Source organism: Halichoerus grypus, chromosome 3, assembly GCF_964656455.1.
Source record: "Halichoerus grypus chromosome 3, mHalGry1.hap1.1, whole genome shotgun sequence".
NCBI classification, from domain to species: Eukaryota; Metazoa; Chordata; class Mammalia; order Carnivora; family Phocidae; genus Halichoerus; species Halichoerus grypus.
In genome coordinates, this window is record NC_135714.1 from 63891826 (window position 1) to 63910980 (window position 19155).

At 36.5% G+C, this 19155-nt stretch overlaps 1 protein-coding gene across 3 annotated transcripts in view; it reads right to left on the reverse strand.

Annotated features, from left to right (window-relative positions):
• ANTXR2 (ANTXR cell adhesion molecule 2) overlaps window positions 1-19155 on the reverse strand; it is a 149574-nt gene that overhangs the window by 101541 nt on the left and 28878 nt on the right. For all 3 annotated transcript variants that reach the window (XM_036069401.2, XM_078068826.1, XM_078068825.1), the window contains 3 exons: window positions 11093-11153; window positions 9002-9100; window positions 6901-6970 (listed from right to left, as the gene is read on the reverse strand). In XM_036069401.2, the coding sequence (XP_035925294.1) occupies window positions 6901-6970; window positions 9002-9100; window positions 11093-11153 (230 nt within the window). The remainder of the gene's footprint in view (window positions 1-6900; window positions 6971-9001; window positions 9101-11092; window positions 11154-19155) is intronic.

Sequence of the window (19155 nt, forward strand, 5' to 3'; positions counted from 1 at the left end):
GTGAAAATGAAAATTGGGAGTTATAAAGGAGTTAGAATAAAAATGATTGGACATTAATTGGATGTACAAGGTAAGGAGGAAGGAAATCGTTAAAGATGACCAAAGTTTCTGTCTTGCTGTGAAGTGAGTTGCATAGGAAACACAGGAGAAGGAGTGAGTTTGAACAGAAGTACGTAAGTTTAACTTGGGAACTTCAAGTTGAATGTGCCCATGAAAAATCCAGATGAGTCAGCAGACATTTGGATAGTGGACTTTTGGATAGTGGGTTTAGAGCTAAGGAAAAGATCTTGTCTGGACATTTGGAACTCATCATAAGGAAAAGGAAGCCTTAGAGAAGATGCATTTATGGTCAGGAATCCCAGGAATCCCAAATCAGGCAATTTACAAAGTGATAATTGAGTTAACAGACTGTAAGAAGAGGAGCCTGAGAAGAAACAGCCAGGGGAAGTGAGAATATAAATCATGAAAGACAAAGGGAAAACTTCTGAGACAGGACTGGCCCACAGTGCATAATGCAGAGGTGGTCAGGGAAGAGAAGAAGGCTGAGAACTGACAACTACCAACATCCTTTTCTGTTAATTGGTTCTACATTGTTTAGAATTGCTTACAAATATCTTAATCCAATCTTTATTCCATCCTTATAATATTTTTTCAAAGTAGGAGAGGGGTGCCTGGCTGGCTCAGTTCCTAGAGCATGTGACTCTTGATCTCAGGGTCCTGAGTTCAAGCCCCATGTTGGGCCTAGAGCTCACGTTAAAAAAAAAAAAGGTAGGATAGAAGAAACCTAAACAACTTACCATAACAAAAAGATTGCTTTAAGTGCATTTCAATGTCAATTGGTACTCAACAGTGATAAAACTAAATTCATTCCACACAAAAAAATTACTAAATAGTATCGTGATATATAATTAAGTAAATAAAATTCCGTAAGTCCTAATGGTCACAGTGAGTTTATTTAGTGTTTAAAGACGTAGGAGAGTTCCAAAACAGAATAGCTCAGTGCCGTATATCAGAGCTACTCTAAACTAAGAAATTTCATACACCATGAAATATGGTTGACATTTCAATCCACAGTAGCCTATTTGCAAAGTATTCATTTACTATTGACTTAATGCATATCCAATAAGACTGCCATTTTATGATCCATTAACAAAGATGAAAAAATTAAATAAAATTGTGAAAGACATTTGTTAGAAGTAATAAATAATTTACCTCCAATTTGCACATACTGAAAATTCAGCTGGCAACTACTCAAAAAGTTGTTAGAACTGCAGTGACTTAAGGTATTTTGAAATCAAGTGCTACTATTAAATACTCTGCAGACCGTTTTAAAAATTACTTTTAAGTCTTCATATTTGTGAAGAGTTTAAAGATTCAACTTCGAGTGATGAGTATATATGTAAATTAGTGTTTTGTCTAAGGATATTTTCTTTAAAGTGGTTAAAGGATTCCTAAATAAAATAATTTTTGAGATATTTCAATATATGTGTAAACTAATATATATGAAGACTGCTAGATTTCAGAAGGGAAAAAAAAAGCTGTATTCAGAGATGTGCTGCCCATCACACCTAAAGTTGTATTGTAAGTTGTTTTCAGTATTACACCGAAAATAACCCCTTTTTAGCTGTTTTTGCATATTTTAATAAAATAATGAAAATATACTTGGAAATAATCACTCAATTTTTAGTGCCTTTCATCCAAAAATGTCAAATGCTCTAGTAATAGCAAAAAAACTGATAACACTTAGAAGCAGTATATAAGAGGATTTAAATACACATTTAAGGATATCCTCTATCTCATCGTATATCTATCCCTCTTTGAACACTCCTGGTTACCAAAACACTCTCTAAATAATTGTTAGAAAGATCTTCCTTACATTGAACTGAAATGTGCTTCCCTTTACCTTCCACTCTTTCCTTCTCCTTTCCTTGGAACAATAAAGAATAAGTCAAATCTGTCTTTCACATGACAGAGCTGATGTTTGAAGACAGCTGATGTGTCACACCTGAACCATATGTTTTTCAGTATTTTATATTTCACCCTATTTAACATTTCCATACTTGGCAACATCTTTTTGGCCACCCCTCGATGTATTCGAATTAATTGTTCTTCCTCTTAAAAGATAATTTCCAGAACTAAATATAATACTTAGGATGGAGATGCAAAACAGATTAGGTGAACTGATCACATTTATGGATATAATCAGAAAGCAATAGGGGTGCCTGGGTGGCTCAGTCAATTGAGCCTGCAGCTCAGGCCATGATCTCAGGGTCCTGGGATAGAGCCCCACATCAGGCTCCCTGCTCAGTGGAGAACCTGCTTCTCCCTCTCCCTCGGCCCTTCCCCCTGCTTATGCTCTCTCTCTCTGTCAAATAAATAAATAAAATCTTAAAGAAAGAAAGAAAGAAAAAAAGAAAGAAAAAAGAAAGAAAGAAAGAAAAAAAGCAAGCAATACACCACATGAAAGAAAAGATAAATGGTTCTAACATTGAGGTGGGGGGTACAGAAATAAAGAAACAGTCCTCAGCCTTACTAAGGTTTAGATTAGATTAGATCTCACTAAGATTCTAATGTTTACATTCAAAGTAAAGATATAACTAATGTCCTAGTATCCATGACAAAAATAAATAAATCAAGTCTCATTCCTCATTAGGAACAGAAGAGAGAATAAGGTGTTGTTATATCACCTGCTACTAAAATAATGTTATTAGGGATTGTATGCACATACATATAAACACTTTTGAAAAGAAGTGTTCATGTGAGAAGCTGTGCAAAAGGCAGAATTTGTCCAACCGAGAAAGACAAGTGGAATGAATCAATTTTATTCCAGGCAAAATAATTGTATTAAAAAAATAACAACGTTGAAGAAAAGAACAAGATTCTATTACCAAGTCAGGCTCTAACCCCAGGTCTGCCACACCATTCATTTGAATGATCCTTCACTATCACATGCTTAAAATTTTCCACATGCACTAATGTCCCACCACTTCTTACTCAAAACACTCTGTCAAGTGTCTTCCCACACTGCCTTTTAAGAGAACTAATACTATCAGTTTCATCTGATTTAGATATTTATTTCATATTTGCCAGAAGATTCTGGCCAATGTTTTTGAAAGCACATTTAACTATACCATATGCCTCCTTAAATCATCTCTATCAAACAAGCTGTAGGATAAGGCTCTGGTTCATTCTGTTCTGTTTTTCTTTCTTCACAATGTGTTTATGTATATTTACCCAATTTGCTCTGTTCTTCTTGCCAAATTACAGGTTTGAGATCTCAACTATGGCAGAGCAGCTGTGCTATTGTTGATGTCTCACTAAACAAGGGTCAGAGGATAAGCCCATACTGCAAGGACCAGTGACACCTGCACATTACACCATGAGGCGAATGCCTTGCATGGGGGAAGGATTCAAGGAACTTCACAGAGTCCTTCCTATTCAAACTTAAGACATTTTGGTACAAATGAGCCACTGGCAGAAATAAACTCCCAAACAATCTACAGATTTTTCAAGGTGAGATAATTTGTTTAATCATATGACATTTTAAAATTAAATTGTGTCCAATGAAAGAAATACAAAAGAACAACCTCCTTACTACCACCTTTACATTCTTCCTGTTTAAGTGCTAAGAATCCATCCAACTCAGAGGCGCCTGGGTGGCTCAGTGGGTTAAGCGGCTGCCTTCAGCTCAGGTCATGATCCCAGGGTCCTCTGAGCAAGCCCACATTGGGCTCCCTCCTCAGTTGGGGGAGTTCTGCTTCTCCCTCTCTCTCTGCCACTCCCCTCCCCCTGCCCATGCTATCTCTCTCTCTCTCTCTCTCTCTCTCCCCCACACACTCTTTCTCCTGCTCTCTCTCAAATAAATAAATAAAAGCCTAAAAAAAAAAAAAGAATCCATCCATCTCAATCTGGAAATCTATATCAAATAAAGAAATTTGATTAAACAGAGATGTCTCTCAAAGAAAGTACTTCAAAGACCCATTGCAAGAATGCTAACCAATGATACACCTGGATAAGATTTGCCCAGATAGCTTTAACCTTTGTTTACTTCACAAGATCAATTTCCAAATGCAAACCTATGGTCCTAGCTCCACTGCTAGATTCTTTGTCCCCATCTCCCCAAATAAAGCAAATTCATGTTAACCCTCTTACAAACTAAAATTCACGAGCCTTTAGGTTTCTAAAAGATTAATCCTCAAACCAAATGGAATTCAGGAAGTCACATAAAGATGAGAAAGGAACTGATAGAGCAGGCTAATGAGATAAGGCACGTGTCCACAGATACAGCTCTGAGACTATGCATCTGGCTTTGAGCCTGTCTATGTAGGGTTACTGCACCGGGGTGTTGTTAATTATTTAAGTGAGAGAACGGGGGGACCATCACCACATCTGTCACCCTCACACAGGAAAAATCTTCATTCATTGTTGGGCCAGATGTGTTTATTTGAAACATAGACTAACTAGCTACTTAATGGGTTTGAATCCTTAGCCAAAAGCTAATTAGGCAAACATATTAAGCATCAGTCACCTTACAAGGCTAAACTGTTTCCATTGTGTTGATTTTAATCCAATCTCATAAGAGAGCTCATCACCTACAAAAGTATCTGAAGAAAAGTCAAGGCAAAGGAAAGGTCCAAATTACTTGCAACATACTTAGAAGAAGAATGAGGATGTCCCCAAATGCCCAACACAGTAACAAATAAAACCTCATGCTTTGCCTCAGTGGTATCATGTACTGAAAGAAAGAAAGAAAGAAAGAAAGAAAGAAAGAAGAAAGAAAGAAACCAAAAATAATTATTTTAGACAGATCTCCTTCCCACCAAATTCTCAGTTCGCTTATAGGTGAATTATTAATGTCAAAAGCCAAACAAATGATGACTTCTCATGTCTCATATTTATTATGCTCTACATGATTTTTTAAAATGACATCCCCTGGGTATTTAGCCAGTCTACAAATCACTGAAGAATATCAGCAGTTTCTACAGTAGTCTCTTCAAAAGGAGAGTGCCAAAAGGCAAAGTCTAGAGAAAACAAATTTAGTGTCTGGGATAGAACAGGCATACTGCATTTTATAGCTACTCTGGAGAGGAAAGTAAACTGTCTTCCTTAACCACTCACTGCTATTAAAAAGCCAAGATAGTTTTCTGTTCTCTTAAATGGCATGTCTCCCAATAAGATTCTGGCCATTTTTCTCCTACCTGATATAAGCCCCTGCCCCCCCCCCCCCACCCGCCCAGGAATCAAAGGTATTCTTTTTGCTTTTTAGATAACTAGTAATTCAAAATACTTGAGAAAAATGCATACATCCTCTCATCTAACAAACGTTTATGAATCTGTTGTCTGTCAAGCATTGTGTTAGGTGTTACAGGCAGAGAAGAAACAGAACAAAATCTATCCTAGCAGGAAAGGAGACATAAGAACAAACAAATAAATGCATGGGAGAAAAAAATTAACCATGAAAGACAAGGGAAGAGGGAGTGCCAAACTTAAGAGGGGGAAGACTGTATTGATTAAATAGGGTGACCAGGAAGCATTTCCCAAGAAGGTGATATTTGAACAAGGCTTGAAGAAGGTGCGAGTGAATGAGGAGAAGGGCATTTCAAGCAGAGGGAACAATGAGTGGAAAAGTGTCAACATGGTTAAGGAACAGCGGAGAGACCAGTGTGACCATAACAGAAGGGGCAAAGGAAGATGGAGAGAGGGGGGCCAGATCCTATAGAACCTCGTAGAACATTGCAATATTTAGATTTTTCACGCTGAGTGGAAAATATCGAGGATTTTAAGTGGAGGGGTGACATAAATGACCTGTCTTAACAGGGTCACTCCTGCCGAGGACAGAAGCAGAAAAACCAGGAGAAGCTAATGAACCTTGTATATTTTATATTCCTCTGCTCTATATGCGAGATCAATATAAAGTAATCCTGTATCTTATGTAGTATTCTAAACATATTGTATCCCCTACTATTGGGCTAAGGAATATCTGAACTGTCTCCAATCATTTCCTTCATAATAGAGAGGGTAGGGGCGCCTGGGTGGCTCAGTCGTTAAGCGTCTGCCTTCGGCTCAGGTCATGATTCCAGGTCCTGGGATCGAGCCCCGCATCGGGCTCCCTGCTCCACGGGAAGCCTGCTTCTCCCTCTCCCACTCCCCCTGCTTGTGTTCCCTTTCTCGCTGTCTCTCTGTCAAATAAATAAATAAAATCTTTAAAAAAAAAAAAAAAAATAGAGAGGGTAAAAAAAAATCACAAATGGAAAAACTAAATTACTAGTGAAATTATCTGTGTTGAGGTGATTTAAATAAAAGCTCTTCTTCCAAACTAAATATCCCTTTTTTTAACCAGCCATCATTATGGTTTATTGCCATACCAAAGATCATGACAAAATAGATGTTAACAGGACCTGGATACAAATAAAAGCACGAATATTTTCTAGTCCAAGGTATGCCTTATTGAGCCATGTTCCTTCTGCTCTTTAATACTGATATTTAAATACCATAGGAATTAATCAAAATCTCACTTTGGAACTCACGTGTGTGTATATGTGTGTATGTGCATGTGTAAATGTAATACTCTAAAGTTTGAAATAATGATTGTAGCTCTGATTTTTTAAAGGGCTCTAGCAATAGTTCTCATACCCATCCAGATAAATATTTATAGGGCCTTTTAATCAATATTTAAGAAACAAGATAAAGCAGATGTTAGCATTTTCAACCTACTAAGAGTATATTATGTATAGTTATAGTACTAATCAGAGTGGTTTGCCTAGAGCTTACTATTTCATATTCACTCTGTACATCAAAAAAAAAAAAAAGAGGCAGTAAAATAATTAATGTATATTTGTCACCATTTCCTAATGATTTGTAGCTAACATGTTTTTAAAATGTTTTTAATGAAGTACTTACTCTCCAACTTTATTCAGGGCAGGTGCAGGACAAAGCATAGAATTAACGTCCACACTTACTGGATTAACACCTAGAAAATAAAACGCCACTGAATTAATACAGAGCTTTACGTATCTCACACGGTTTCATTAATACTATGAGAAACATAACAGCAATCAGGGGTCAATGGTGAAACATTAGTTATATTAGCATGAAAAACTAAATAGATTCTCATCTAAAAAGAGAAGGAAAAGAAAACGAAAAAATAGAGATCATAAGCCTCACTGACATACAGTTTTGGTAAATTATAAGTTGTGGGGTTTTTTTGTTTGTTTTTTTTAAAGATTTTATTTATTTATTTGACAGAGAGAGACACAGCGAGAGAGGGAACACAAGCAGGGGGAGGGGGAGAGGGAGAAGCAGGCCTCCCGCCAAGCAGGGAGCCCGATGTGGGGCTCGATCCCAGGACCCTGGGATCATAACCTGAGCTGAAGGCAGATGCTTAATGACTGAGCCACCCAGGCGCCCCTATGGTTTTTTATTAGACTAAATTCACAAACATTTGTAGATATTATAAAATTATCATCTTTTCCATCTCCATTTTTCAAATATCTTAGGCTCTGAAGGATAAATGATATATATTTTAAAAGCAGAATTTAAAAACAATAGAGAAAAGATGAATATCCAAGGAAGAATGAATTTATTTCAAGAGTTTAATAAGAGAGTTGTATCTTACAATAAATAAATAAATTTCATAAAACTAAATGCTTAAATTGCCCTAATAATTTTAATAACATATGGGAAAAGAAAATCTGGCCTATTAACTATTCAGGAAAGTTATACAATCAAATGGATAATCCCAGAATGTGAGGGATGAAAATACAATCTGACTCCACTTATTTCTTTAGTGACTTACTTTAATAAACTTCATCTTACGTAGCAAAGGAAAAAATATGTTTATACTATAATCGAATATGTACACAAAGGGAGTCAGGTAAAGCTAACCTTTAGATTCAGATGAATAAAAATAAAATTATTTTGTCCTCTTCAACTGTGGAATCTACTATGAAGATTTTGGTACAAATTCTATTGTCTTGCCTTACCAAAATGATGATTCTAACAGGAAAGAGAGGACTTAATCATGACATTTTCCATGCTGAGATCCTCAGCACGTTAATCCAACAAACACACACTGAACAGTTGCTGTGGGCATAGCCAAAGCTCTGCTATTGGAGTGTTTAGTACCATCAGAAAAACAGCAAAACTGTACGTGAACCTCTCAAAAAATAACTCTACCAGAGTTCACAGAGTTATAGCTTCTGCCTTACGGATGAAAATTTTAGAAGCCAATATAATCATCGATGAGGAAAAAATGTCTTAAAAGAGACCCAAAATGCTCAGAACATTAAGATCTATTGAAGGAGTTTTTTGCAGAATGAAGATAAAAACATATTCATCTGCTGTTTTGAAAGCCACATTAGGGAAAATAAAACCTAACTGCATAAACACAATAATTAGCAACAAACAGGGCTAAGCGGGCATTGAAGATCAAAATATGTGAAGTATCTAAAAATATAAAATACATAAAATATCCATAAGACAAAAAGCCTTTGTCCAGGAGCTGATTGGAAAATTATTGGGAAACTAGATAAAGAAAACGAGTGAGAATAAAATAAGGCAATAAGCAGTAGAATAGTCCAAGAGAGTTAGATTTTCAGGTAAGAGTGATAATAAATAAATCTGGAGAAAGAGGCAATTAAATCGAGCAGATGATGTCGTCCACACAGAGTGCAGTCAGGAAAACTGGGTTCGACTCTCAGCTCTGCCCTTTACTGACTGTGTCACCACAGGCAAATTATTTTACTCTTTCAGCCATTAGACCATTATCTGTAAAATGAGGCCTCTTAGGCTAGGGTTCGGCATTTCTTAAGTTATAAACAAAGGTTGTAATCATTAAATAACAAAAATAATTATTACTATTTGTACTATCACTGGACTTCACTTCTTTCTCCCGTGATTAAAAAATATAGCATGGTTGATTTCAGTTGAAAAGAAGAGAAAACACTTGATGTTTATATGCTATGCAGATATTCAAGCCACAATGAGATTATGGGGAACCTACTCTTTGTGTATGTTTCATTCACAGTGTAGGTACAGAGAACACTCCCATCCCGACTGCCCAAGTTGAATCCTCTTCCAGACAAAACAATCTGAAATTCATCTAGAAGAAGAAAAATAAACATTTTAATCCCTGCTTTACAAAAGAAAGACATAACTTAAAAGTGTCAAGGTGCACAGAATGAATTTCTTCATAGTATTCAGCTCACTAGTAACAACGAAGACATTGCTTTATTTCCGACTCTCTTTCTTGGACCCTTTAGTGAAATTCAGGGAAGATAGCATTTATTGCCACATAGGAAGGCATTATTTTATTTTTTAAGCAAAGTGTTTTCTAACAGTAACCAAGATATTAGAATTGAAACCTAACAGTTATTCCCACATACCACAGAAATTTCCCCTCACTCCATCTTCTCTGTCCCCAGAGAAGGAAGGAAGGAAGGAAGAAAAGAGAGAGGGAGAGAGGAAAGAAAGGAAAGAAAGAAAGAAAGAAAAGAAAGAAAGAAAGAAAGAAAGAAAGAAAGAAAGAAAGAAAGAAAGAAAGAAAAAGAAAAAGAAAGAAAGAAAAATTTCCCCAAATTCTATCCTCAGGAAAACACATCAGGAAAGAAGCTTCTTTGTTTTTCTCTACTCTCAGGTATTAAGGTATGGGAATGTAAAGAAAATTATTCACGTTCTTTGTTTCTTAGAACTGTCATATGTTGTATTTTCTTTAATCTCTGACACCCCATACGGAGTTCTTTAATGGCTTCTTGACATTACTAATCCCGGTTTCATTCTCTCTTGCATACGAACTTATAACTCACCAGACGTCATGCATTTTGGACTATTAACAATCTATGGCCAGTCACTAAAGAAAGTTTATTCAACTTATTGCTCAGGACTCTATATAGGAGGAGCAGTCACTAAATGTTAGAGAGTAAAATACAATGCAAGGCAAACAGGGTAACTGATCAAATATCTTGATCGGCATTTAACTGTTTGCTGTTTAGCTATAAGATGGTATATTAACTATTTTAACAGTGATTAACTCTCAGTCTTCTCAGACAATCTCCTATCTACCATAATCTAACATGTATATAGTAATTTATTGAGGAAGAAAATATTGCTATGCCACTCTTCATTAAGTATATTATAAAAGGAATTTCACTTATAAAGTGCAGGTAAAACGTAAAATGTGACTCAGTGAAAAGAACATGGCTTTAGAGTCGGACAGACAAGAGTCAAATAGGACAATTCCTAAAGCAAGTACTGAACCACTCAGCCTCAGTTTCATCATCTGTGAACCAGGGATTATAAAACTGTCAAATAGTGTTGTTATGAAGATTAGGTAAAATCATAAAGGCAAAGGGATGCTCTGGGATGTTCAAATGCACTATTCCTCTTAAACATCTCAATGACCATTAAATAGGGAGTCTACAAGATACAGAACTTAAGACCATCTCCAGCAGTTGAGAGGCTCTGTGGGAAATTACACAGCACATTTCCTCTTCCACTAGACCCAATATTCTTCCTTTTCTAGATTAAAATGAACTCCAGGTCAGCCTTGAAGAAGAAACAGAATAGGCCAGAGAGTATCACATTCTCCTTGGGTAAGGATGGCTTGGGAAGGGCTAAAACCTGAGTTTGTTCTTAGGGCCAACTAATGAAGCCAGCTGCTTCTTCCCTGCCATCCGCCCATCCATCACCTCCGTACGTGCCCTGAGCTGGTGGGAACTGTACTTTGGCCAGGTCATCAAGGCACAGAGCTCAAAGTCCACAAATACATGACTGTTTGTATAATCAGAAAAAAGAAAGAATCTCATATTTTATTTTACTTGTCATAGGAAAGGTCTCAAACATGAACTAAATATACAGAAAATTCTAAAAGCCTGTCACACAATATGTTCATTATTTAAAATAACACTCCAATCTTAAAAAATTTGAATTTAAAATAGAAATATTTCAAGGAATTATTTAAAAATTCTTACAGAAAAGGATGCCAAAAAAGTTAATTTTGTTATTCTCTTTCCAACATGAGTTTCAAATCATATAATCTAACGAGGGGGAAAAAATACAATTTCTTACATGGTATTTTTAAATTCTAACCACTTACCCCCTACACAGACACTTGAAGGCCGCAATTCCAGGATTTCAGTGCATGACCGATCTAGTATCTAAAAAGGAAAAAAGAAGACCAAGATAGAGAACTAAATTCTAACATGTAAAGTGAATTATAAGATTGCTAATAATCTTAAAGTCTTCCCCTTAACTTCAATAGATGGCAGAGAAAACCTATTAACTATCATATATACAGCTATCAGGCTCTTAGAAAATTTCCATGCTGTTCTTCAGTATATATTCCAAGTCTGCATTCTGTAGGAATCCTTATTTGATTAGAGTAAATACAGATAAGCACAGATAAAGTGGATGTTAACCTCAGCGTCTGGTAGCCATGAACACAAAGACAACTAAACTTTCTCGGTAGCCATAAAAATCTATGCTGACTTTCCCTATTAGGCAAAAACAAGAGAGCAAATCAGAACTCCTGCTCAATTATGCTAACTTAGTATGTTTTTTATTAAGAGGTTCAATACAATATCAATAAATAAACACTTCTTTATTTGACTGTGGCATTTCTATTCGATGTCTCAGCCTCAATTCCCACAGATGCTAATCCTCCTTATATGCACCAAACGTTACACTTGCAGAACACAGGCTCCTTGTATGAGCCAAATATTATCCTCAAAAACACAGACTCTGCACTCCAGCGTTCCCAGAGCACAGGAACAGAATGGCTCTTCTTAGCTTGTTCCGAGAAACAGAAACCACCATACAAGGCACAAGGCTACAAGTGAAAAACAACAATGATGAAATAAGCTGCTCCTAATGGACACAACAATCCCGTCTTTATTTTTAGAACTGCTCTGCACTACATTATCAAATTCAGACAAATTCCAGATGATCTTTGGACGACATTCCTTTCTTGACAGAGTTGAAGACAGATGATGTACGGTGGGCTCTAGCATCTCCTGCTCATAACTGGAACAGGAAGGAAGGAAACAGAAACGCTTTCCGTGCTTTCTTTAATAACAGTAGAAGGATAAATTGTCAGCCTCTAAAACCCAGCTGGGAATGTTTGCTGCTGAATATGCCTCACTGAGAAGGGGAATCATTCGTACTTTTTAAGATCACTTCCCAGTAAATCCACTTTTCACAAAGCAATTGAAGCTTTAGTGATTGGGAAACAAATATAGTAAAATTTTATGTCTGAGAAATTCTGGATGAGGTCTATTTAAACTCAGAAATGACCAGAGATTGATTCCATAGTCACCCAAAGACCTTTCAGTGCCCAAAGACCTCCTCTTAGTCTGCTATTTTATCTCCTATAATCAATACTCACTCCTCTCGGGACTATGTACTGTTGTTCAATTAAGAATTGGGGAAAGAACTGAGGACCATTGCCATTGTGTGTCACCTCTTGGAGGGGAAGTATCTCAAATCAGTAACATCCTTAAATATTTTAACACTATACAGGTAACAAGGCTCTGAAGGGAACAGAACAAGAATGTTTTGCTAAAGGAATATGGAGCTAAAAAGGTTCCAACTAACAAAAATGGAGCATTATAGCTTTGGCTTTGGCCGATCTGAGATAAAAGGAGAACAGTGAGCCATGCAAACGGAAGGGTCAAAGGAAAATACAAAGCCTCCACACCTATTTTACTTGCCAGCAAGTCTGAAGGAATTTATTTTAAAAGATCCCATTAAGAAGGCTCCTATGAAGGAACATCTTTCAGTTCACAATTTCTTTATTAGTTATTTTAGGCACACCTCTAGCGGCATTACTGAGAAATGTTTCAAGCATCAGGAAAAATTATGAGAGGTTTAAAGATTGAATCCGTTGGAAATCGCAACTGTTTTTTAAAGATTCCTTAGAATAAGGTACATGAAGAAATTACAAGATTTTCCAAAGGCTATGTCAAAGAAGATGCGACCCAGAATGACCTGTGTGAATTTCTAAAATTGTACTGGTTGCTCTCTCTCCTACCATAATTAAATCAGATCTCAAAATATTTAAGACACATGTGTGTATCTTGTCTTCCTCTTTTAATTTGACGTAATCCATTGAATAGTTTTAAAATGATAGTTCAAGGGGTGCCTGGGTGGCTCAGTGGGTTAAGCGTTCCACTCATGATTTTAGCTCAGGTCATGATCTTAAGGTGGTGAGATCGAGCCCCGCATTGGGCTCCTTGTGGGCGTGGAGCCTGCTTGAGATTCTCTCTCCCTCTGCCACTCTCTTCCTCCTAATCTCCCTCTCTAAATATAAATAAATAAATAAATAAATAAATAAATAAATAAATAAATAAAAAAAATCAAAAAATAAAATGATAGTTCCAACAGTAAGATCGAATGATCAGTTCTTATGGTGTTCTCCTGAAGGACTGTTGTTGCTATACATTTCTGAAGCCAGACCCTGTTTATCCCCGTAAGGTATTTTGATTTTAAAGAAAAGGTTCAAGATGATTTAGAAATTTATTTTCTATTCAAGTCTGAGATTAAAGAAATCAAGTTACGTTAAGCAGAAACTAAGAATAGCTGAAGATTGGTTATATATTGCAGTGAATTGTATAATATACATTGATACCTCAGAATACATTTACATTAGTTTAATATTTGTACTTTTTTTAATAAAATGAATTTTATAGAAATGATATTACTGAATGGAAAAGTGACTCGAGGAACACATTCATTGAAAGGCAAGCAGTTTAGACCATGAGTCAAAAAGTGGCATCACCATCTGAAGGAATCCAGTTGAATTCCCCACAGGACATTACTTGCCCTTCTCTAAAGTTTGTAGTGATTTTTTTTTTTTTTTAATTTCTTTGGACCTTATGTTAAATTAGTTGGGTATATGAATCACCTCCTCTATTAGAAGACAAACTTTGTGAGTATAAAAAGAGGATATTATACTGTACAATAATCTTGGGACCAGCACAGGGTTCTGTACACACAGTACGACCAATAAATGTTTAGGGAATATAGACTGCATGAATTAATGAGAATATTAAAAATATCTACCTACTAAGCAAGTCAACAACCATATTATGACTAAGATAAGGCAGAATAAAGTTAATTTATGTGAAAAAGCATCTAGCCCTCCAATAAACTGTGAATGCCAGAAATCCAGAAACCCATAATGTGAAACGAAGTTCACCCAAACCACTTCCAAATGAAAAACAATCAAAGAGAGGGAAAGAGAATGTGGTGGGGAAAGAAGAGAGAAAAGAAAGTGTGTGCATTTTTAAAAAAATAAAATTTGTCCTAAATTTGGTTTTTCCATCTAGAGTTTACCATCTAGAGTCCCTATATTAAGAAAATAACTGGAAGGGGCGCCTGGGTGGCTCAGTTGGTTAAGCGACTGCCTTCGGCTCAGGTCATGATCCTGGAGTCCCTGGATCGAGTCCCGCATCGGGCTCCCTGCTCGGCAGGGAGTCTGTTTCTCCCTCTGACCCTCCCCCCTCTCTCTCGTTCTCTATCTCTCAAATAAATAAGTAAAATCTTTAAAAAAAAAAAAAAAAAAGAAAATAACTGGAAGTCAAAATAATTCAATGTTTGTATGCAGATAGTTTCCATCATTAAATTTTTTAAACAATCAGTTCCATAAACATGAAACAGTGTATAATCTATTCTTAGTACAAGCAATTGCGCACAAGTTCAAATGTTCAAGATATCAAAATAGGTCTATTATATTAAAATTGTCATCACTAAATGACAAGTGAAAGAGAGGACAAATATTTTAAACACTCTAGTTAATTTTTACTAAATTAAATACTGTTACTGATTGATTGAACATTGGATCAGGTGTCCCATCTACAATAATTGACGCATTATCTTTCATACTCTGCACTTCCATCATTGTACAACAGAGCATCTTGTAAGGATGTTTCTTCAAATATGTGTTGCCATCTGTCTTCATTATATCTCAATAGAAACAGAAAATAGTTTCCTCTAAAGGTCGGCCTTGGTTGACATCAGAGAGAGCTAATAGCACCATAGACCAAATTTAAAGACAAGCCAAATGCTATTAATAAAACCAGGGCACTTTAAGCCATGCACACACTAGATGCAAAATTGCATCATTTGAGATTCTGAAGTTCATTTATATATATATATAAATTGGCAAAGAACTTGATGCTCACCATGGAAAAAAAGTATACTACTGAAGCATCTGTTCACTCACAAGCATCTGTTCACTCAAAAAGTAATATTAGTGTTAAGGAATAATTACAAATGAAAATAACAGGTACATTATTACTTACTCCCTACTTTTAAGTCCTCAAATATTAATATGGATAACAAAAGTCAAATTTACTAAAAGTCAAACTTCCTAAATTTAGTACAAATATCAGGAGTCAAAAATTCAAAAGAATTTCTAACAATGGTAATAATAATTATAATTTGTTGGGAACTTATTATGTTCCAGGAACTATGCTAAGCGCTTCACCTGAATTTCTTCAGTTAATCCTCTCAAGTCTTATGAATACATACTATTTTTATCCCCACTTTATAGATGAGAAAACTGAGGTTTTAGAGAGGTCTTTTTAATTTTAGTTTTTGAAATAAGAACGATTCGTTTTTAAGTAGCAGAGTCAGATCTCCTCAAGTTTGATTGACTCTAAAGCCTGTTCTACCCAGTGCACTCTGCTACCCTCCAGGCTTGTGATAGACAGTCTACCATTACAAAATCTAGTATCTAACAAACTAGTGAAAATTTATCTGCCTGTTTTGCCTGAATTCCTTTTATACTATCAAAACACTCTAAAATCTATCTTATTTCTTATCTTCAAAAGTATGTCACTAAGCTTTCACCTACATTTGTGGGGGTTTTTATAGATTTGTTTTAAAATTCCCAATTCCAAGGCACCTGGGTGGCTCAGTCGGTTGAGCGTCCGACTCTTGATCTCAGCTCAGGTCTTGGTCTCAGGGTAGTGAGTTCAAGCCCCGCACTGGGCTCCACGCTGGCTGTGGAGCCTACTTCAAAAAAAAAAAAAAAAAATTCCCAATTCCACTGATTTGAAGAAGTCGACATTTTAGATCATCTTATGAATTAGTAACATACAGAATATGCAAATGATTAGGGCCCTCTCTCTTTTGATTAATTTTTCCTCTATTGTCTTATTTTAGTATGGCTTTCTAACTCGGATTTGTTTTGTACAGATAAAACACTTGTACTTTTCACTTCTCAGAATAATCCAGAACCTACAAGACAAGAGAGGCTATATTACAGCAACAAGAGGTCCTAACTCTGGTTTGGGGGCACAGCAAGCACTTGGAAAAAGAAAATCAAACTGGGCTTAGAAAAACTAATTTGTTATCTAACACATTTTCTTTCATAAAAGCAATGATGTCAATGGCATTTAAGGGCATTTAGGTTTCATAAATTTCTAGAACTTGCCTGAATCCTAGGAACAGAAAGGATATTCAGAACCAGGAGGCAGAAGGTTGGGGATTTTTTTGTTTCATTTTCTTTTGTTTTTCTCCATCTTTTTTGGACATGGAACAGACTTTAGGTGAATTTCTGATACAGAATGAGTTAGTCTTTCTCTCTCCCTCACTCATTGTCTCACCTAGGTTGCTAGACACACACAGACACTCCTTTTCTAAACACAATCATTATCCAGGTTTTCTATTACCCAAAATATTCCATTTCAATGTGGCTGTTCTCATCTTATGAACTCATTCATACTAATATATGAATGCAAATATATGAAATGATGACCCTTCAAACAACCTAGATAGGGTTATACCCTGAAGAGAAATTTTTTAAACCAGGAAAATCCTTATGCATGGAAATTCTGACAGCATAACCATTTAATAAAGCAATAAATGCAAGCAGAATGAGGGAAAATGTTTTCTAAAATGGGATGCCTAGGGGCACCTGGGTAGCTCAGTTGGTTAGGCGTCTGCCTTTGGCTCAGGTCATGATCCCAAGGTCCTGGGATCGAGCCCCGCATCGGACTCCCTGCTCCGCGGGAAGCCTGCTTCTCCCTCTCCCACTCTGCCCGCTTGTATTCCCTCTCTCGCTGTCTCTCTCTCTCTGTCAAATAGATAAATAAAATCTTAAAAAAAAATTTTTTTAAATGGGATGCCCACATTGGAAAATGAGGTCTGCTTATATGTCTGCCTGATGGAGGTCTGTTCCCTTGCAGTTCTTTTCTTGGTTTCTTTCCCTCTTAGGTATGTTTGTGAACCACAGACTCTCTAAAAACTTTTTAACCTACAGTTGCACCCACAAGGCACAGGTTGGGTAGGAGATGAGGTGTGAACTCCAGGAGAGAGAGGTCTAGGCAGAGTAGCTGTTGGTATACACAAGACCATCTGCAAGACTTGTGTTTATAAGCCAGTTCAAATCTATAATAGAAAAGAAGTTAAAATACATAGAATTCTAAATTCTAGTACTTTGTATAAAAATTCTACACTCCAACATGTTGCCCCAAACTGTGAATTAAATGCCTAAAGATGGCTTTATATATTTAATCTCTATAATCACAGTCACTGTCCTTTCTCATTAACAAAACATTCTGTCCTATTTAAAATGTATTTGCCTTGGGGCGCCTAGGTGCCTCAGTCAGTGAAGCCTCAGACTCTCGCTTTCCTCTCAAGTCGTGATCTTAGTGTCGTGGGATTGAGCCCTAACCCGAGCCCTGCATACAGCTCTGTGCTCAGCACTGAGTATACTTGGGATTCTCTCCCTTTCCCTCTCTCTACCCCTCTGCTCCTCTCCCACGCACATGTGCACACACACTTTCTCTCTCTCAAATAAATAAATAAATAAATAAATAAATAAATAAATAAATATCTTAAAAAAAATAAAATAAAAAATAACATGTATTTGTCTTGACTGCTTCCTTTTAAACATATGATAACAAGCCTGCCCTGTATTATGATAATAAAGTAAAGCCCAAATATTAACCCTTTTCCAAGTTGTTTGCGATAAAACTACAAGTGGAACGACAGCATTCACTCATACAAATTATAATTATTTTCTATTGCTTCGCGTCCAATTTTAATTCACTATTTGTGCAATTCTGATCACCCAAATACTCTCATTAGTTCGGGGTACATTGCAAATACTAATTTCATGGAATTTCTCTATTTGCCAAGGGAGGGGGATAGAATAAGATAAGGTTATTTTTGCCTCCCTCTAGGTTAGTTTTCGGTTAGCAGTAAGACCAGATGTAGCCTTAGGACCTGACCTTGTGCTTCCTGGCCTCTCTGAGATTATAGATGTTTGGCAGAAGATCAAAGTAGAGCCCATTGTGCTGTCCCTTCTCTGCAGAGGGACTTGAATGAAGTATCAGAATGGTGCTTCATTCCGACTACTCCAGGCATGTTCCAAATTAATTGGGATTGAGCCTACATCTAGTGTCATGTGGTCAGGTTGCAGGATTTCACTCTAGGCCAAATTTATATACAAAGTAACAAGGGGCAGACATGCACTCTGGAGCCTGAATTGGCAGTTTGTAGGAGTGGAGGCGAGAATGATTGCTAAGTCAGACACAACTCTTAAGAATCCTATTCTTACACTCCTATGCTTACAAAGCAATTTATCTTGCTTCCCTATAAAGTCACAATCAGGGCACCTGGGTGGCTCAGATGGTTAAGCGTCTGCCTTCAGCTCAGGTCATGATCCCAGGGTCCTGGGATCGAGTCCCGCATCGGGCTCCCTGCTCCGTGGGAGCCTGCTTCTCCCTCTGCCCCTCTCTCTCACTCTCTCTCTGTCTCTCATGAATAAATAAATAAAATCTTTAAAAAAATAAATAAATAAAGTTACAGTCAGATCTTTATAACTACTGAATAATAATCAGGTAAAGTGGCAGTATTATCCAGCAGAAATAACCAGAGAGCACCGTATTTGATTTCTTCTTTCTGAGATATTTTAAGATGTACATGAAACCATATATTGATTTAAGATCTTGTAAGTTCCTCAGCATGTTTACATAATGCACACATGTTATAATAACAGATATGGAACATGGAAGAAGTAGTAAAAGCCCTATTATGGCCTGAATGTCAATAGTTGTGGCCTTTTTCTTCTGGCATTTAAGATAAAATGGGATTAATTAGTAGAAAACTGTTGAGATACAGCCAACATAAAAATTTAGCATGGGATGAGTT